Source organism: Colletotrichum higginsianum, chromosome 1, assembly GCF_001672515.1.
Source record: "Colletotrichum higginsianum IMI 349063 chromosome 1, whole genome shotgun sequence".
Lineage (NCBI taxonomy): Eukaryota > Fungi > Ascomycota > Sordariomycetes > Glomerellales > Glomerellaceae > Colletotrichum > Colletotrichum higginsianum.
Window position 1 is genome coordinate 1,840,149 of NC_030954.1, and position 19,493 is coordinate 1,859,641.

A 19,493-nucleotide genomic window follows, 5' to 3' on the forward strand; every position below is an offset into this window, starting at 1 on the left:
ATAACGCGCCTACCGTGCATCTGCTGGCTTTCGGCCTGCGTCGTTGACGCATCTTCGTTCGACAGAATGCGGCACTACTTGGCTTGCCACCACTAGCTGGGCGTCTAAACGACAAGACTATGGTCACTATTGACTATTCCCGGCTGGTCCAGGCTACATCGGAAGCTCGATAGCACACATGGGTACGTGTTTCACAACTTGCTCTCGCCATACCACAATGACATCGAGCTAACGGTGATAGCTGCAGTCTTTGGTTTCTCGGCTTGGCTCTAGCCTAACAACATTGTCTTCTTAATCACGATACACAGTCCCGGCTCGACTATTTCTTTGCGAGTTGTCTCCAACACGACGGGGAAAAGTTTGTAAAATTACGTTGAAACAATGATCGACATATGATGGAAGCATATGAGGTTTACGTTGTCCGCCTTGTGGTTACGACTTTCGTCATGTAGTCGCACATGGTATGATTACCCCTCGTCATCTCGCAGTACATCACTGACCCGCTTTAGCAATGCTCTAGCCTTTCGACGGTCCCAACGCCGGGCAAATGAGACGAGCGGTCCCGTCTTCAGCGACTGAACTTCCACATGCGCCCAAGTCTGACAAACTACGACGATGTGACACGGTGTCTGGATTTTCGATATTGGCTCCTTATTGCCGACTGGCGCGGACGGTAAGTTCTTGCCTGGCAGACCCACCATCCTTTGAAACACCTCGAACACGCTGCTGATCGTTATACCAAGACACTCCATCGGAAAAAGATACCCGCATCATGGTGCTTTGTCCTGGGCAGGACGTTAAAAGGCCTCGGTTCCTCTTGCGTTGAGAACCGGACGAATGGGTTTGCAGCTCAGCATGGGAAAGAGTCCCAGGGCAATTTTGGGGTTGAAAGACGATGTCACACCCCTGGCAACCCGAACACGCCATCTGGCGTTTAGCCCAGACATGCTCGGATCGAGCGTTTGGCACGGGAGGGTAGCAGCGGCGCCCTTCATTGGCCAACTTGGCCCTCGGATATTCGACGCCGACACGACAACTTCTATTTTCGTGCTCGGCACACGAATTGTCTCCATGTGCATATGGATGCCTTGGAGAAAACGAGACGTGGAGAACGACGGCGCCTGTCGTTTCTGCAACGGATTTCACAAGGTCGACGACGACCATACGGTGATAAACTCGTGTGTTTCACGAGGACGGCCACACCAGCCGTTCCTCCTACTGAGATTCCACTCCCAGCGGACGAGCGGTCCTCTGGATGAGTGACGTGTTCGTGGTAGCCGATGGCTCCACGAGCAGTACTGTGTTCACTTGCTCTTCACCGCGTCATGCGCTGTTGAGTAAAACCCGCCGTTTCAACGTGGATGACTGTCGAAAATGATCGAGCAACACAACCGCTGTCGGCATCACGACAGACGGGGTTAGCCCCTTTTGCGTCGGAGGCGCAAAACGGGCTATCCAGTGCCAACCAGGCGGGGTCCTTTCTGAAGGAGATAAGCGCGATAGTAAGAGCGATATGCCGGACATTGTCTTGTCAAGACCAACGATCTTTCGCGGCAGAGGCTACTTTGCTCCGGAGCCAGCGTCTCGGACTAGGCCGAGGAGGACCTACCCCACGATTCACTCCACCACCCTAAGGGTGCCGATACGTGGGGACAACGCTTGCGAATGGGAACCTGGAGGGTTCATGGGCTTGAGCTGGTCGCGTCTCTTTGATACAGTCGCATCGATGGCTGTTGAAAAAAGCTCACTGCTCGATCACAGTTCGGAGTTGAAAATGGTGTGTCATAAGGAACAACAGGTGGGGTGTGTTGGTCCAGAGAGGGATGGCTTTTGATTCCCTTTGGCTTTAATACGCCTGGACTGCGGATACACAAACCTGGCATTGGTTTCCATCAATCCAGCTTCGGTAATTTTGAAGCGGATAAACGTGATATCGGGGGACAGCAGGTGTGGGGTTCCTGGATAGATGGGGATGACTTTTGATTCTCTTCGGTCAATTTTGCCTAGACAGTCGTAGCCTAAACCTGACATTTGTTCCCAATATTGTCTGTCTTCCTGTAACATTGTGACAATGCATGATACTACCGTATCCATAGGTACAGTTAGGTTAAATCTAATATCCACACAAGGATTAGATAGAACTATTCTCAGAATCAAGTTGCAATTGTGGTAACACATTAGACGCCTTTTCATGTTACTACAAAAGGCGTATATCTTAATAACCTGTTTGATTTTCGCTCTAGATTCGTTCTGCGGTGCTGGGGCTTGTCGAAATAACCATTCACCAGTTGGAAAAGCTGTCAACACGATCAACACAACTGTTTCAATGGTTTTTGTCATTGTGAACCGCTAAAAGCGTATTGGACTACGATACATAACAACTTCTACCCGGCAAAGTCTGATTTTGTATTAGCAAAACGCTATGCGCATATATATTCTCAAAGCTAACGCCACAGTATTCATTCTTAAATTTGTGCCAACGCCCCTTGAAGTCCTCCCAGTTTGAAAATGAAAATCCATCATGACTCGTCTATTTCGGGGGACTGGCGGGACCTCGAGTCCAGCTGTTGTGATGTTAGAAACTTTCGACCAAAGTACTAACAATAACATACTTGTGCCACATTTGACCCAAGAAACCAGGAGTAGGCTTCGAGTCGGTCATCGATTGTCTGCGGGCAGAAGTGCCTTCGTGACGTTTCTGGTCCATAAGACCTTGGAACAGTGTGCCAGAGCTCTGTAGGCGATGTCTCAATTAGATACGGCATTCCCTTTGGGATAGTGGCCCGGGGGGCAGAGGGTCTCTTACGCGTCTGCGGCCGGAGGGAGACACAGGAGGATTGGTATTCTTGCCAGAGTCCATGTTGATTGATGCAGATATGTGGTGGATAGTGCACTTTGAAACGCGAATGAGTATATATGAATCGATTGTCAATAGCTCGTCGCGCAATTGCTGAGAGTAATGGATTAGGAAGATTCCAATTGTCCTAAAGGCGGGAAGTGAGGGCATATATACAATTCGACTCTCCAAGCTAAGCTTGACCTACCACATGATAGGTAGGTGCTCCAGATTATTCCAGACCAGGAGCGTTCCCCCTCTCAATAATGACTTCACCAATCAGACCACCGCCCACCCCTCTGACACAAGGGATGCGGGAAAGCTTGTCGATGCACCGGTCAGAACGATGACGGTGTTCACTTGTCTGTCACCATCAGACACAACGACAGTCCCCCGGTCGTAGCGCGAGAGCTTGCCCCCAGGGAAGTACGTACACCGCATTAATTGGGGGCTTGACAGCCACGGCGGCTCGATGTTTAGTCCAGATTGCGTTGTGTTTGATCTGGGGATCTTAGTGTACGACGTAATCAATGAGTAGATCAAACGGAGTTGCCTCCCCTCCCACCCTTCTTCCATCGCTTCTTCTCCGTTCCGATCTGTCCCTCTCTATTCTACTCGGGTCCTACGTAATAGCTGTTAGAAATGGGCCTCCGACTGCTCCTCGCTCGCGTTACCCCGCGCAAGCGTGGTCTGATCACACTGCGTGTCCGAGATGGCCGGCGGGAACGGCAGCTTGGCCAGTCAGATGCCGTCGATCCTGAGCGAATGGCATGGCGGTTGCCCATCATTATTGAGTTTGTCAATCCGAGAGGGAAATGGTCCAGGGATATCCCGACCGGGACGGTATGACAAACGCAGGCCAGGCAAGACGCGAATGCCATGAAACACTGGGAGGGCGAAAGTCAACCACGAATCATGAGCTCGACACGTGATGGTCTGGCCAAACTGATAAAAGATCTACACCCCTTTCGCGCTTGTACAGAAACAGCTCTGACGGAACGTCTGTGGCACGAGACAATGAGAAGAAGAGAAGAAGGGAAGAAAAAAGGGGTTGCGGGATTGGGTGTTGCGTGAAGTACGACACAATGCACGTATACGTAGGTATGTACGGATCATCAATCATGGACTCACGTCCTTCCCCACTTCGGAGGGGAAAGATCGCCGAGGGGAGGGAAAGTGTGGAGAAACGCCGCTCGCAGCGGAGCTCTGCCGGCAGCACCGCAGCGTCAGTGGCCAGTCACCATAGTGAACCGTTCAAGCCGGGTCTAGGCCCCCATGCAGCCTGCATCTGGATTGCGCATCCTATCCGGTCCCTCGCTTTGGGAATCGAAGGGCCGCAGCAGACCGATCGAGTTATTGGTAGCTCAAGTGCCATTGTGCCAGGGCATGTACAGTAAACAAGCTCTTGCATTTGCATAGGGGCATCATCCGGAAGCTTCCACCCTACTCGCTTGGAGAGTCAGGACATTCAAGAGGCGGTGCACCTGCACTAGTCTCGATCGCCCGGTCCGAATTGATGATGCTGGACCGCCCTTGGAACTTCAGATGAGCCAGGTGGAAACAAGATAGACGCGGTAGCAAGGTGGTTCGTGATCCTCGTCTATGTAGCGTGAGGGTTGGCTTCAGGAGTCAAAACACTGCCAGGCTACAGCCAGTTGCAGCAAGCCTTACACTGACACCCGCCGCCGCCCGTGGATATATGGCTGAAGTTGTGGCGCGCTCGTTGAAGGTATCCGTTGATGGCCAAAGCTGTGTGTCGTCGATTGTGCGAGGAGTTTGATGATGGTGATGATGATGATGATGTCAGGCAGTTTAATGGGACGAAGCGATAAATCAAGCCCACCCACAGATACGGATACTCGAGCCCTCAATGCATTTATCTTGAGTAAGCAGTGATATTGTACGGGATTATGCTTCTATCGGAGTATATTCAGGTAATGCAAAAACCAGCCATAATGCATTTGATCTTTGGCCAATGATGTCCTTCTCTTTGCACAACATTCCCCTTCTGAAGTGAAGGCTAGGCTGGTCGCCAAGATGTATCATTAACATAATGGGAGCAACATTTGTAAACCTTATGTCCCTTATTAAACATTACTTTTCAGAAGACCGATTCGGCCCACAAACCTCGACTCCAACGCCATTCCGACTCGATAGACCGATTTTCGAACCAGATTCATAATTAGCAGCAGCTCTAGCTATAGAAAATCAAATCATAGAAAGATATTGTTGTGAAAGATCGACAAAATTTTATTAAGCGTTCTAGGGGACATGTAGAAGTGAAGTTTGACTGGTAGAAGGTGATTAAAGAAATTTTCAGGTTTAAGCAAGGCCGAGATGGAGCCAGTAAGACTCGCAAATGCCCGCAACAAAGTTAAAAGTCCCCATTAGTGTTGAGAATCCCTCCGCTAAACCCACGATTCCAGTTGTTCTCAAAAGTCTTCGGAAAATTCGATCACTATGCAGCCGCATGCTGGGCGTGGTGGGATGTTGGAGGGTGAGTGCGAGAAGCCGGGGTCGAAAGTCGATCCGGGCCATCGTCAGTGTGCTGTGACCCGTCTTGGGTTTGCAGTTCCGTAGCTGCAGAGTAGCCTGCCCGAATGAGTTGCAGCCGCGACGACTATCGACTTAAGAGCGACCGCCACTGAGAAGGTTGCCGAGGATGTTGCCAGTGCCACCACTGCCACCGCCCAGGAGACCGCCCAGGAGACCGCCGAGAAGAGGGCCGACGAGTCCGCTGACGATGGCGAGGACGGGGGCGAGAAGGGTGGTGACGCTAGAAAGACCTCCGAGGCCGGGGATACCAGTGCTAGGGATAGGGGTGCCATTGGGAAGGCCTGAATTACTATGTAAGTGACCAGTCTATAAGGGACGCCACGGTGGAGACTTACTGTTGAGGCTCTGGAGCGCGGGAATCAAAGGAGTGATCTGGGCCTGGGTGAAGGTGAAGATGGTCTGGATCTGCCGGAGCTGGGTCAGGCTGAGGCCAGCGGGAAGCTTCTGGCCGATGGTGGTGAGGTTCAGAAGCTGAATGTTGATGGCGCCGACGAGGCCCTCGAGCTGATTAATATTAATGTTGGTGTCGAGGGTGGGAGAGGGAACGCTGGGGAAGGAAGGGATCGCAGGCAGACTGGGACTGCTGCCGATGGCGGGAATAGCCTGGCCTATAGCGAGACGTTAGTTCGGGTTGCTTGAGTGGAGATCGCTAAGTCAGGCAAGCTTACGGATGTTGAGAATGGAACCGAGAATTCCCTGGAGAAGCAAGGTCAAGACGGGGATGATGGTCTGGGGGTTGACGGCGCCGATGGGGAGGCCAGGAAGGTTGATGCCCTGCAGACTGCCCAAGCCAGGGAGGCTGGTGAGGGGAATCGTGGTAAGACCGGGCAGGATGCGAGCCTCGAGTTGTGCATCGCGCTTCTCCTTGTTGGTGCCCTCGATGTTGGCGATGGCGACCGGGTTGGCGATGGCGGCACCAAGGAGGGTGGTAAGAACAAGAGTGGCCTTCATTTTGATGATTGGGTTTCGAAGAAAAGGAGGAGAGTTGGAAAAAAGAAGAGTAGTGAGTGGTTCCGAAGACTTGAGAGAGTTGAGAGTTGAAGCGGCTGACTATCCTGTAGTGAAGGCGTGTTGTGATGAAGAGACAAGAGAAACTTCCATTCAAGGGGCGGAATATGAGATATTTTATAATCGATCTCGTCGTCAATAGGTCGATGGCCTCTTGACTAGATGACTCCTCGTTTTTCGTCGTTGTCGTCGAGACTGGCCTCCGTCTTCGTCACGTACGTCGTCTGGCCCCCTCGGCAGTGAGGCAACAAGGAATTGCTGCTCTCACGTTGATCCCCTGCTGAGGGCGTCTGACTTGTGAAGCCCCAGACGCAATTCGCTGCAGATCCATTACGGGGCACTTCGGCACTGAGTGTCGTGAACCAACTGCTGAACCCTTTGGGCCGGCACGAAAGGCCGGGCGTCTTGGCCCAGGCTAGGGTGGTCTAGAGAGGGCGGGAGTCTTGCGCCAAGCGTCTTTGACAGCTCTGGCTGCTAAACATGGCCAATCGCCAGCTAACTCGTCTGCCCGCGCGCTGCCTCATCCGTCTAGTTTGTCTCTAACCCACAACCCAAAAACTGAGACATACTTTCCCGGCGGAGGATCGTGGCATATTTCCTCCATTACGTCTCTCATCTGCGAACGGCTGCCGGATTGCTACCCACGATGAGGTCAAGTCTTCGCTCAACCTTTCCAATCCATCCGTGGAGAAAGGTCGCGAGTCCCCATCAACGCTCATACCCAGCAGCGAGACAACACAAGGAAGCCTCGGCCGAGGCACTATTGACGTTTGCGGGGATGGTATAGTGTGATCAGGGTCAGCGCATTCCGAGCTCGCCGTTGTTCCCGCCGCCGATCACCGGTAGGGTTTGCATACCACACACCTCTCTTGGGTGATGTGACGGCCCTGACAGTGCTCAGTGACATCCGGCAGCGTCGAGTAAGTTGCCCCAAGATCGTCAGGAGATGATCGACGAAGCCTGCTCACTCAAAGGCTATTCTGACGAGAAGGCTTCGGGCATCTCGCTCTGTTGCGTCTCGATGACTATATTCTCTTCTCTACTCTTTGCTGATGCATTTTCTGTTTTCGTCCAGGACTGTTTTCAACGCACACGATGGGTTAATGTGCTTGTTACGGCAGTGGTGAGAAAAAGACAACAATGCTATTTTGTCTCAGCCCCCTAAGCCTCTTGGCCTTCACTTACGGTCTACCTCCATGCCCTCTGCCCCGCCGTCCCTAGCGGGATCTTGAATTTCCTTCCAATCCCAGGTTTGGCTGCTTGTACATGCAAGGCCCTACGTCTATGGACAGCGAAAAAACAGGCAAATTTACCATGCAGCAGATGTATCGTCGGAGATCGTCAAATCACACTGACGAGGGCCGTCATAGGACGTTCTCGACATTTGACTTTGGCTAGAGGCGGTCGAGTCGAGAGCCAGTGCCAATACATTATTATTTGTTGCCAAGTTAGTCGCTGCGATGTTGAGCAAAACATCAACTCTTGCGCAATTGTTTATTATCAGAATGCGAGACATGAAGGACTTTGGGGGCCGGAATGGGATCCGTCATGGCTGAAGGGGCTGGCCGTCTGAGGCAGCGTACAAGCGATGTGGATTTAACCATCCGGATATCACAGAGAGGCACCGCCTTTGTTGACGCCAGGGTCTGAACCAATCTGGTCATCAGAAGGTAGGGGTAGTAGTAGCCCAGGGGCTTCGGAGGAAAGGGCGGGAATCTCGGAGGCTGAATCAAAACCCCGCATTGGTCCACTGCAAGCCACATCCGAAGCCTGGCAAGATAGGAGATGAGCGGCGGCTTTCGGGGGGTTGTCTGTTAAACCCAACAACATTGGGATACAGAGGGACTATTGTAAGAGCGATGGAGGCTGCACCGCACGTCATGGTAGCACATCACCAACAAAGGGGAAGGAAATACCACATCTGACGAGGTCACCTCCCTCTCTGCGCTTATGACTAGCAGCGACCTTGGAATCTGCCTGGCTCAGTAAACTCGACGTCATTTCCGGGTTTCTATCACGCACTTGCTGCCACGGAGCGTTTACCCCTCGGCTGTCTCCATCCAAGAGCCAGGTCATATTGTCTCAATTCTTTTCTCGATTTTTCTTCTTTTGGTAGAGGCGGCAGAGCTGTATCAAACTCGGCCTGACGGCCGCCTTCTTGTTCCATATCGTTCATGCTTTCGAAGTACGCGCCCTTGCAAAGCGGCTTGCGCTATTTGCCGCATCCACCAAGAAGAGGCTTCAGCTTGTTGTTGAGGGCTAGCCTCCACTTCCAACTGCCAAGTATGGACATTATTGTCAGTTTTGAGGCCAGAACGGCCTCTATAGTTCCTGTGGGCCTGGGCACGGAACCCTTTGACGGAGGTTGTGGGAAGACATTGACCGGTAACAGAGACAGTCTTATTTCGCTTGTCATGCTCGGGTGTACTGCGTCCGTGGGGGCTTCTTCGGTCGTCGTGGCGCCGCTGCTCTTGGTCACGCTCGTCTTGGCTACGTCCCGCATTTCTCAGCGGCTCCTCCAGTTCCGATTCCAACTGTGCGCTGTGCAACCTCAGTCGTTGCCCGGGCTTAGAGTGTCCCTGCCGTCGAGTCTCGGGGTGTCTGTTTGCCTCGTGGATGTTACCCGCTACCTCATGGCGTCTCTCATCTCCTGCGAAGGCTGGCCCAGCCCCCTGGGATTGTGCTGTTCCCGGACTTCGGCAACCCTCAACAATTTATAATTCGTCTTCAGCATGTTCGTCCGTAACGACGGAGACACTTGGTCGAACATGACACTGGACCAGGTGAAGTTCGGTAGCCAGTTCGTTGCAATTCCGAGAATCAACTAGTCCATTCTTTGTTCTTTCTCGTAAAACCTGATGTTTGCAAAGCTGAGTCGTATCATTGGCTCGCAAGCGAACAGAGACATCTCGAGTTGACAGGACAGAACCTCGAGATCCGGGGATGTTGGTAAGACGTTGTCCAGCGCCGGGGTGCGTTCTTTTCGTGTCTCTTTCGCCGACGTTCAACTTAAAGTCCGCAACCTCTCGCTCGACCAGTTGACGGAATTCAAGTCTGGCAGTCTCGATAAGGGACAGGAGGCTCTTGATTTTCTCGCTGAGGGGTCTTGTTGGTTCGGCTCTGCCTCTTTCCAGCTGACAGTCTTCAGTACCAAGATCCCTGTTGCTGTCCAGTCCCTGACGAACGGCATGTCGGATACAATCATGACGTGTGTCCCTTTCCGATGCGCTTTGCGGCCGAGTGTGGATGAGTGATTCGGGGGCCGCGATTTCCCCGTTGAACCAGAAAACCCTAGAGAAGCTTGGGGCAGACATGGGAGCAAACCAAAGATCGGTGTGGCCACGCCTTGGGAAATAGCCGAAGAAGTAGTGTGTGGATGCCGATATCCCTTCTCGTAAGGATTGGCGGATCCTTAAGTTGCCATCCGGCGTCCAGTATAATACGTATCTGGCACTCTCCTTGATGTACGCGTCTGTATATGAGCCCGTCCTCCTCCACCAAATGGGGACAAGGACCATGTCACTTCGCTGCGCAGGACCTTTCGAGCCCTTTTCCCAGAATCTTCCCCATTCATCTGCCCAGAGGGTGATACTTTCGTGGCGATCGAAAACCGCCCATTGCGCAACATCGGGTTGGTCACGGGTGGTTGCGAAACGCCGACGGCCGTGTGCATTTCGATTTGGCAAGTGAGCTCGCACATTGTCGTACGTAACCGGGTCTAGAATACGAGTATCAAGTGTGTCGAGTAGTAAGGAAGGCTCGCTTGATGTATGAATAGATCCATGGAAGCGACGATTTTGGTGGCTGCTCACATTGTCACAAGCAGGGTGTCGTTGCTTTCTTTCAGTTTCATTTGGCTGCTCCCTGTGCTCTTGGTCGTTGTGGTCCATTTCTTCTTGTGTGGTCAAATAGTCTGACCGCAAGTATAGTCGAAACCGAATTTCTCGTGGCAAGTGTACGTCATATCTGGCATGGCTTGGTGCATAGTGCCGAGAGGTCGCCAAAGTCTTCGATGCCTTGTATGTAATTACTTTCTCCAAAGGTAGGCTCGTACTCCATATATCCGCATGGGTGCTTTGGTACGACGAAATGATTCTGAAATGTCGGGCGAAGAGTGTGAAACAATCGACGAAAGAAAAGAAGCGATCTGGTCTACGGTTACTATGAGAAGATGCTAGACCCGAAGGTCTTGTCTAAGTTAAGCGCCATTTGGGAGGGAGGGGCCAAGATATTGTACTTTTACCAGTCTAGACATGCCAGATTGACGGTATTGAGCCGAAGGCTTTCTACCTTTTTGGACGTCCTTGTTAGAGGTGAACCTGACTTTCAAACAGAGAGAATAAGAAACCATGTTTATTTGTGAGAATGAAAATGCATGCCCAGTTGTAATGAAGTGTCAAATATGGCGTTGCAGCCGTGGTTTGGCGAGGAACAGTGTAATAGCCCTCTAGGACTCGTAGATATCGTTATATTTCCGACTTGCGCAAGGTGAGCATCGAAGAAAATATGAGTCTACTAGGGCTAGATAGAACAGGTGACATTGTTGAATGGATAACAGGAGGCCCCAGAAGGTTCGAGTTGAAACACTGATGTTTTGTTCTGGGTCGATGTCTGTCCCTTCTGTTTTGAGCGACAAAGACCTGATGTGTCTTGCTGAAGGATTGACCTGAAGTGCCTAAACGTACCGTCCGCCCATACTAAAGACTGCTGTCAAAGATGAAAGCACAAAGAGCAATGTGAGGTACAGTGACGGTGTATAATGGCATTGATGAACAATTAAGATGTCTACCATATTCCAGCTTTGTTTGTTTCCCTTAGGCCACGAGGAATGCCGAGACTGGACAAGAGTTATATAGAACCATCTTGAACGATGCTGACATGAATGCCTTCCCACACACATCAGAGCACACCTATTTCGCATCATAAATTTACACATCTCGACTGACCGGAACGTTTAGCTATACAAGAGAAACCCATTCGACGTCAAAACAACAGCAGCATTGAGCAACCGTAGCCATGTGCTTGACCAACGTAACATACTCATGCCACCACAAGGAGAAGCACATCCTGAAGTGTCGCAAGCTCTGGTCCGCAAGGACAGCCTGGTGTTGCTACCCCGCCTTCCTGCTGGTATTCGGCTGGCCGACAGAAGAGCCTTGCAAAGGCTTCCTGGCGGAGAAAGCAATCATCTCTCCCAAGCCATGCCCAGAGTGTACCGAAGCAGAGCAGTTCGGCCCCCAAACTAAGGGCATTATACCGAGCAAGTACCGCCACAAGCTCACGCCCGAGGCGCTCAACTCCTCAAGGAAGCGCATGATGGAGCAGAAGGAGAAGGAGAAGGATGAGGTTGTCAAGGACCGGTGGTACTCGCGAGTTGAGAACTTTCAGGAGACGCTGAGGAAGCGGGAGCAAGAGGAGCGGCTGGAACGAGAGGCCGCCCCCTATACCAACGCCAACACCAGCAAACCCCTACCCGATATGCCTTTGTTCGTGCATGTCCCGCTCAGCAACCGCTGGGGCAATCCGAGCTATCACTACCCGCGGCACGTCGCGGAAGCGTATGATGCCCCTTCCCCTACCCATTCCCCGTCGAAAGTGCATATTCCCTCGAACCAGCATGAACAACAGCAACAGAAACGGTCACAGCGGACCCCGTATTCACCAAAGCAGCCGGTCGAAAACATAGACGCCGTCTCAAGAGACCAGGATCAAATGACTACCAACTCAGAGCCAAACCACTCGCGTCATCAGCGGCACGGAAGAGAACATGGTGCCACCGCGGTCGATAACAACAGGTATGCACAGCATACTTCGAGCCCAGCGGACAATGTGGATCGACACCTGTACACATCATCCCAAAATGCGGGCCTGAATCCCAACGACTACCGCAATTTCGAAGGAGAGCAGGCGTCTAGAGATCAGGGACCACAGAGCACCGAGACCCAACACCAGCAGACGCAGAATTTGCTCTACCGCCAGACCAGGCACACCGAGCCCAAAATTCTCAACAACGCCAAAAGTCTCAACAACCCCAACCCCAATACGGCGCCGGCGCCGCTCATCGCGGAGCGACGGGGGCACAAGAAGCCGCAAGCCTTGACTGGAGAGCGTTCGAGGCCCAGAGGGCCTCGCCGCCGAGGCACCGAGCCTACGCCTCCGGCGAGGACACCAAAGTCGGGCTCACTGAAGGGATTCTTCTTCCAGGGGTTCGGGAGCAGCTCGCTCTGTAGCGAAGATCCTGGTCGTGGCAGAGGCGACAGCCACAATGTTACTTCGGACGTTCACTCGGACAACAGCTCCTTCGTGTGTCGCGGGTCCCGCGACGTGGAGAAAGGAGAAAAATAATGACTCCTTCACGACCCGTATCTCAAAGAGCGGACGGAGGTAGATGGCGAAACAAGAGGTTTTGGTGAGCGAATGCTTCATCTTTGTTGACCTATGTACTTGTTTCGTGCGTTCCTCTTTCCCACATTTGACATAGAGAAACAAAGCCTTCTTTCCCTTCCAAAAATTGAAAAAAAGGCTTGAAGAAGAAGAACAAGAAGAAAAACCCCAGCCGATGACCGAAAGAAGGCCTCTAGCAAGGAGTCCAATGGCAATAGCTCTGTGGCAGGTATTGCAACTGACCAAGGTAACAGATCCAACGACTGACAATCTGTATACGCGTAAGCTCAAATTGGTATCTGATGAAAGTACTCCGCCTGTGAAGTGATGGCGCCTGCCCGAATGCTTCCATGCTGTGGGGGCCACAATCCCGCTTAATGTCTGTCTCTTTTCTCTGCTGAACCGCTGAGTCCCTTGAGGATTTCATCACCTCTCTCCTATATTGCTGACCTGATGATAGTGCCATAAGCAAGCGGAGCAGTTAACGCGGGGCTGGCGTGCACAGTGTGGTCTCGAAAGGTATGCGTGATTCATTCCACGCAATACCGGGTAAATAAATGTTTGTCGATGGATAGGCCGCGTTTGTGTTTATTGGGCTTTGCCGTTTTTGGCGTCACCATTCGCCTTGGAGGCCCTGAACTTGGCGATTTCCTTCTCGACGGCCTTGTCGACACGGCCCTTGAGCTCCTGTCGGTAGCCGAGCTTGAAGAGAAACTCGAGCCAGACGAAGAGAGGCGCAAGGAATACAGCCTGGACCAGGTTGTCCAGCAGAGCCGGTGCACGTCCCTCGAAGGCGCCATGTCCGATGAACTGGAAAATCCAGCAGGCGATGTGAACACCGATGGCGGCCTGATTCGTCAAGGCAGGGTTCTGGAGCCTGAAGGAGTTGCCAGCAGCGGTGGCGGCCAGGCAGATGACGGCCAGCAGAGTGCCGGCAACAGGCTCGAGGAGAACATACAGACCACCCCAAGTCAAAGCGGCCAAGGTTCCCAGGTTAAGTTCTAGGTTAGGGACAGTGAGCCAGCTAGGAAGCGGGATGAGAGTTCCTGTGTTGGTGGCCTGGGGAAGTCTGCATGAGCTCACGACGGTCAAGAAATAATTTATCTCTCATTGGCTGCTTACTAGACAAAATCCCGAAAAGAGGATGAGGGGCACACATGCCATGTGAATGCCAATGTTGACAGTGTTGTGGTGGTAAGCCCCATACTGCGAGGTCATTCATTAGCAACTGAAGTGAGGACACATCGCACAAGGTCAAAGCCGAGGGTCGCCCACAAAGGTCAAATGCTTTTCCAAGTCGAGGGACATGATGGCGGTGGACGGAGTGACGGCACGGATGGTGTTGAGACCTAAGCCAAGGCGAGGCAGCTGACTGGGAACCGAGGTTTGTTGCAGGACACACCGAAACGAGGCTGCAGGGTCGAGGCTCAGCCGCAGGCGGATCGACAGGAGTTGGCGCGAAAGCGGACTCGCAGGACAGGTTGAGTGCGGTGTGCCTTGAGCGGCAGTGTCGATCTTTCGAGAAGAGGCGGGTGCTTAGATTGACTGCTGGCGACAAGGCGAGAGGGAGAGCGAAAGAGAGATCGGGTCAGATAACTGGTGAACTCGGGCCGTGGAGGGTGATGGAAAATGGAGGAATGCCGTCGTGTTCCGGACAGGGTTGCAATGGTGTTCATATGTGGTGTCCCACCAGAGCACGCCGCCCGTACCTTCGAAGTGGAAGCGCCCGTGGGGCCGCTGGGGAGCGCATTTTTGCGCTTCGGTTCGGGGGATCTTGGGGAGTTTGCTGGTCTTCCCAGCGGGCGGCACCGCAGCAGGCCACAAGGGCGGACGAGGGGCGGCTTGTGACTGGAAATTTTGGGGGGTTGAGTCCACTAAAAGTCACTAAAGGTGCATGCACCCAACGTACGACGCCTCTTCGCCCAATCTCATGTCGTGGATCTGTCGTGTGAGCGTGTTGTAGGCTGGGGAGGCTTTTCTGTCCCTCTCTTTTCCTTAGGTCCCTACCTGATTTTGGTGACCCAGAGAGTACGAACGAACACTTTGGACAACAAACCCCAGATTAACCAGTCGCCTAGATGAGAAGAAGCTGTGCCGCAAGAGGTAAAAGTTCGAGTAGCGATTCCCACAGTTGCAAATGATGCCATCCGTCACCACATTCCTGCGACATACGATGGGGGCGTACACTACCGTTCCGTCCTCTCGTCGTTGTCCACTCGGGATACACATACTTGTTTTGGACATGTGAGTCCAAACTTCAGTTTTTCTTTCCCGAACATCGCGCTTACCCAGGTCTCTCGGAGCCATGAGCCACAGGGGCGCTCTGCGCTAGCGCCGAATTCTAGCGCAGGCGCGGCGAGTGTGGCAGCTGCAGGTGTGGCTTGTCAACCCAATGATTGCTTACCCACCAACCTTCTTGTCCGGGGGGGGGGGGGTGTGGCTGCTTGCAAGGCAAAAAAATTCAGGAGCCACTTCTTCGCCGCAGCAAGGCCATCTCAGCCTCGTCGGCTTCATCTCGCACAACCTCTCCGTTCACTACCCGTCGAGTCACCACGCTGGCGGCGCAATTCCGATAGCGCACTACAGAGGCACCACCCGACACACGATCGAGTCCTCGCGCTTCTCTTTCCTTCGGTCTTTCTGTATTTTTCCCCCTCATCCGACCGACCTGCCGAGCTACTCCCCGCAGCTTCTCACTTGCTCGCCGCTCCCGGCCCTGCCCAGCGATCCAGCTTCGGAAGCCGTGCTTCGGTTGCGTTTACTCGTCGAATCAAGCGCGTCACCCGATTTACCAAGCGAGTGTCGCTTCTATACGAGCCCGATAACTAGTCGCATTTTAATTCAGACGCATTGTTGTCGCGCGTCGTCAACACTTCGCAGGAGTCGGATCTGGGCAGCAGCGTCAACGATCACCCGCCTCTCTCCCTCGGGCACGCTCGCGCTGCGACAACCACCAACATGTTTTTTCTCTACAACATGGAGCGCAGGGTCACCTTGCATCCCTCCTACTTTGGTCGGAACATGCACGAGCTGGTGACGAGCAAGCTGTTGAAGGACGTGGAGGGCACCTGCGCGGGAAGCTACTACATCATTTCCATCATGGATACCTTCGATATCTCTGAAGGTCGCATTCTTCCTGGAAGCGGTCTGGCCGAGTTTACCGTCGGCTACCGAGCCGTCGTGTGGCGGCCTTTCAAGGGCGAGACGGTAATTGCTACAAATCTGCCTGGCTTTGTCGGGGAAGCGACTTCTGACATGAACCCAGGTTGATGCTGTGGTCTACTCAGTCAACCATCAGGGATTTTTTGCCCAGGCGGGACCTCTGCGGTTATTCGTGTCGGCTCATGTAGGTTCTCGCTTCCGCGCTGGCCAGGCAGTACTCTACCATCGATAACTAACCCACGACTGCCCTTACCAGCTGATCCCGTCTGAGATCAAGTGGGATCCCAACGCGACGCCACCGCAGTTTACCAATAACGAGGATACCATCATCGAGCCGGGAACACACGTGCGCGTTAAGGTGATTGGCACGCGTACGGAAGTCGGCGAGATGTGGGCGATCGGGAGCATCAAGGAAGACTATCTGGGGTATGTCATTCTTTGCAAAGCCATGATTAGGTCTCGCTTACAAAAGTCTCCCTGCGAAGCTGCCTCCAGGATTAAACATCCCACAAGAAGGGGCACACAGGGGTTCTCGAGAATCCGCGTCCCGCGTGCGCTGCGTGGGCTTCGGCCAACGCGAAGGGCCCATGTCCCTCCACCCAGGGAGCTGAACCTTGGCCATCAACCGTGGCCACCTAGGGCATTCCTACTTTCGAGGGTTGGCAATATGCGCATTAACAACGAGTGTTGCTACTGCGCAGAGCAGACTTTTGGACAGGCCAAGACGAAATTTCGAGAGAATCGTTTAGGGCCAGAGACGAACATTTCGTTGTGCTGACAATCTGCGCTCAAGAGCAGAAGATAGAGAAAAGTTTGGAGAAGAAGAGGGCATACGCGTGCCCAATCGACTGGCGCGTTTTTTTGACGATGGACAAGCATCATATCCGGGCTGAGTCTTGGAAGTTGTACAATACCTTAGGCCACAGCTTCTTAAATTCGAAGAAACTAGAACAGCACCTGTCTATCTGGAGAGCGAGGCCACGACCACGCACCGAACTGCATCATTCGAGTTCGGCCTTAGGTTAGCTAAGTGTTTGGACGAGGGAACAATGCTTTTTGCTTTGACAAAAGCCTTCTTTAGACTGCAGTGATTGCAACCTGTGAGGTTGAGGTACCTAGGGAGGTAAGGTAGGTACTCGCCTGCCCCGCCCAGCACACTTCTCCACGTTCTTCTACACGTGTATACCTCTGGTCCCTCATCGCAATAATCTTTACCCCGCTGCCGCCCGGACGTGTCTCTCTCGTGAGTTGCGGGTTTGTGGATAAGTTAAGTTCCCCAACGGGACGTTTTCCCCGGCTGGCCCATGATACCGCCTAGCCATCTCCCGGCCCGCTGCGGACCCGCCCACAGCTGGCCTGTATTTCCCACCACCTACGTGCATGCAAAGGGGTTGGGTTCCTGCCGGCCTTCCTCCCGAGCAGTGTCGAAGCCCCCGCACTAGAAGCCCCTCTAACACAAGGCGTGGTTGACAGCGCTTGTTCGCCGTGGCCCCGATTGCGGGCAGTACTACAACATGGTCGTACTACCTACATATCCGTACATACATAGGCACACGCCAGATACCCTAAATTCACGTTGCGCAAGGCCGCATCTTTCCATCCGCAGACGCTGCAGCGCATATCAATCAATTCAGTTATCTCAGGAGCACCTAAAACCCCAAAACACAATGTCGGCAATGCAGGCAGCCAACCGGCTCCGGACGGCCTTCACCAAGGGCGGCCCCAGCTTTGGGCTATGGCAGATGATCCCCGGCGCCAATGTTTCCCGGGTCCTTGCCAGGAGTGCAGGCGTGGACTGGGTCCTGGTTGATTGCGAGCATGGAAACATTGACGGTAGACGCTATTGAGGCCTCTCATCCCTGGCCTGGACGAAGGACGCGATGTGATCTAACTTGAGTCACCAGATGGCGCCATGCACGATGCTGTGCCCGCCATTGCCGCGGCCGGTGTCTCTCCAATCGTGAGGTTGCCGGATATGCAGGGCTGGATGGTCAAGCGTATGAGGCCCACCCCTTCCCTTCCTCTCATCAATCGATGGCTCGTATAACAGGCAGGACTTGGCTGACGATGTTCACAGGAGCCTTGGATTGCGGTGCTCACGGGGTAGGGTCGACATATTGAAACCGGAGGCCTCAGAAAGAAAAAAGGAGACTTCACTGACACAATTGGGAAAATCCAAAAGGTCCTCGTCCCCCTTCTCCGAACCGCCCAGGAGGCCAAGGACCTGGTCCAGGCCGCCAAGTTCCCGCCGTGGGGACGCCGGGGTTTCGGCTCGCCGCTGGCCATGGAGCGGTTCAGTCCGGCGCCGAGCATGACCGAGTATCTCCAGCACGCTAACGACAGCCTCCTGACCATTGTCCAGATCGAGACCAAGGAGGCGCTGGAGTCCATCGAAGACATCGCGGCGGTCGAGGGCATCGACGTGCTCTTTATCGGACCCTTTGATCTTGGTCAGAAAACCCCAAGCCCACGTTGGCGTTCGGTCGACCATCTAACAAGCATGATGTAGGAAACAACATTGGTCACCCTGTGATCAACGGTATCATCAAGAAGGAGCTGAGCGACGCCATTGACCGCATCCTCGAGGCGACGCACAAGGCGGGAAAGAAGGCAGGCATATTCTGCACGAGCGGCGAGCAATCCAAGTTCTTCGCGGACAAGGGTTTCGACATGATTAGCGTGGCGACGGATTACACGGCATTGCAGTTTACATTGTTGGAGTCGCTGAGCATTGCCAGGGGGGAGGCGAAGCCAGCCAAGAGTGGATCGTACTGAACTGATGCCGGGAGAAGGGGAGGATACAAGAGGGCGTGACGCGTAGCGAAGGGGGATTAGGTAGGCTGTGCTGTTTGCCAGGGATGCTTGGTCCGCCCGCCGAACGAATCCTTCGGCCAAGCAATGGTGTGGCCGCTCTGGAGAAAGAGGCAAAAGACAAAAAACACTCTCTGACGCTTCACTTCTTGCACTCGACTTGATCCATCTTGGCCTCGATCTGATCCGGATCGAAGCGATGCATAAGCTTGACGGCCTTGCCCACTAGCTTGGGGTCCTCCTCAGGAGCCTCGGCTTTGCTGATGTGGATCTGAGGCAAGTTAGAACGTGAAGGGCTGTGGAGGTTGAAGTTGGGTCTCATGGTGTGCTTCGGGCATGTCGGACGCCCATTCCCTGTACCGTGGGCTCTAAACAAACCGCAAGAGGAGAGGAAGCAAAACGTACCACCGGGACATCAAAGTCATACAGGTCCCTCCAGCTCTTCGCGTCCGGCGCGGTGATGTTGATCTCCGTAAAGGCAAATGGCCTCCTGTCCCAAACGTTGGAGAGCGCCGATTTGGCGCGTACGCACAAGCCGCACCCATCGCGGGCGAAAAGCGTGATCCGGCATGCGTGAGCCTTCTGGAAGAGTCGACGCGTGGGCGTGAACATTGTTTCTGGTTATTGATCTTGAAGATCGTCGTAGGCTTAGATGGCGATTGTCCGAGGAGTTTCTTGATTGACTTCACGCTTGACGTCTATCCCGTCCACACGCACATACACACACACACACACG

At 53.4% G+C, this 19,493-nt stretch overlaps 9 protein-coding genes across 9 annotated transcripts; 3 read left to right on the top strand and 6 right to left on the bottom strand.

The window, feature by feature from the left end:
• Positions 1-2,530: 2,530 nt before the first annotated feature.
• Positions 2,531-3,007, bottom strand: CH63R_00567 (Conidiation-specific expression protein; the record flags this gene model as incomplete). The annotated part of the gene is made up of 3 exons (XM_018295542.1): positions 2,531-2,564; positions 2,613-2,734; positions 2,807-3,007. 3 exons carry the CDS (start codon positions 3,005-3,007, stop codon positions 2,531-2,533), a joined length of 357 nt encoding a protein of 118 aa, XP_018163904.1.
• Positions 3,008-5,464: 2,457 nt separating this feature from the next.
• On the bottom strand, positions 5,465-6,343 carry CH63R_00568 (uncharacterized protein; the record flags this gene model as incomplete). The annotated part of the gene is made up of 3 exons (XM_018295543.1): positions 5,465-5,673; positions 5,728-6,000; positions 6,061-6,343. 3 exons carry the CDS (start codon positions 6,341-6,343, stop codon positions 5,465-5,467), a joined length of 765 nt encoding a protein of 254 aa, XP_018163905.1.
• Positions 6,344-9,114: 2,771 nt separating this feature from the next.
• CH63R_00569 (uncharacterized protein) lies at positions 9,115-10,290 on the bottom strand (the record flags this gene model as incomplete). The annotated part of the gene is made up of 1 exon (XM_018295544.1): positions 9,115-10,290. One exon carries the CDS (start codon positions 10,288-10,290, stop codon positions 9,115-9,117), a length of 1,176 nt encoding a protein of 391 aa, XP_018163906.1.
• Positions 10,291-11,416: 1,126 nt separating this feature from the next.
• CH63R_00570 (uncharacterized protein) lies at positions 11,417-12,745 on the top strand (the record flags this gene model as incomplete). Its single annotated transcript, XM_018295545.1, has 1 exon — positions 11,417-12,745. One exon carries the CDS (start codon positions 11,417-11,419, stop codon positions 12,743-12,745), a length of 1,329 nt encoding a protein of 442 aa, XP_018163907.1.
• Positions 12,746-13,372: 627 nt separating this feature from the next.
• CH63R_00571 (Duf962 domain-containing protein) lies at positions 13,373-14,092 on the bottom strand (the record flags this gene model as incomplete). Its single annotated transcript, XM_018295546.1, has 3 exons — positions 13,373-13,843; positions 13,907-13,990; positions 14,060-14,092. 3 exons carry the CDS (start codon positions 14,090-14,092, stop codon positions 13,373-13,375), a joined length of 588 nt encoding a protein of 195 aa, XP_018163908.1.
• A 1,668-nt stretch (positions 14,093-15,760) lies between these two features.
• CH63R_00572 (RNA polymerase ii subunit 7) lies at positions 15,761-16,447 on the top strand (the record flags this gene model as incomplete). Its single annotated transcript, XM_018295547.1, has 4 exons — positions 15,761-15,991; positions 16,050-16,130; positions 16,203-16,372; positions 16,432-16,447. The coding sequence occupies 4 exons, from the start codon at positions 15,761-15,763 to the stop codon at positions 16,445-16,447; spliced, it is 498 nt and encodes a 165-aa protein (XP_018163909.1).
• Positions 16,448-16,907: 460 nt separating this feature from the next.
• Positions 16,908-17,146, bottom strand: CH63R_00573 (uncharacterized protein; the record flags this gene model as incomplete). The annotated part of the gene is given in 2 exon segments (XM_018295548.1): positions 16,908-17,044; positions 17,062-17,146. 2 exon segments carry the CDS (start codon positions 17,144-17,146, stop codon positions 16,908-16,910), a joined length of 222 nt encoding a protein of 73 aa, XP_018163910.1.
• A 467-nt stretch (positions 17,147-17,613) lies between these two features.
• On the top strand, positions 17,614-18,721 carry CH63R_00574 (HpcH/HpaI aldolase/citrate lyase family protein; the record flags this gene model as incomplete). Its single annotated transcript, XM_018295549.1, has 5 exons — positions 17,614-17,779; positions 17,851-17,943; positions 18,024-18,049; positions 18,129-18,396; positions 18,456-18,721. 5 exons carry the CDS (start codon positions 17,614-17,616, stop codon positions 18,719-18,721), a joined length of 819 nt encoding a protein of 272 aa, XP_018163911.1.
• A 178-nt stretch (positions 18,722-18,899) lies between these two features.
• Positions 18,900-19,369, bottom strand: CH63R_00575 (Glutaredoxin-like domain-containing protein; the record flags this gene model as incomplete). Its single annotated transcript, XM_018295550.1, has 2 exons — positions 18,900-19,028; positions 19,163-19,369. The coding sequence occupies 2 exons, from the start codon at positions 19,367-19,369 to the stop codon at positions 18,900-18,902; spliced, it is 336 nt and encodes a 111-aa protein (XP_018163912.1).
• Positions 19,370-19,493: the final 124 nt, after the last annotated feature.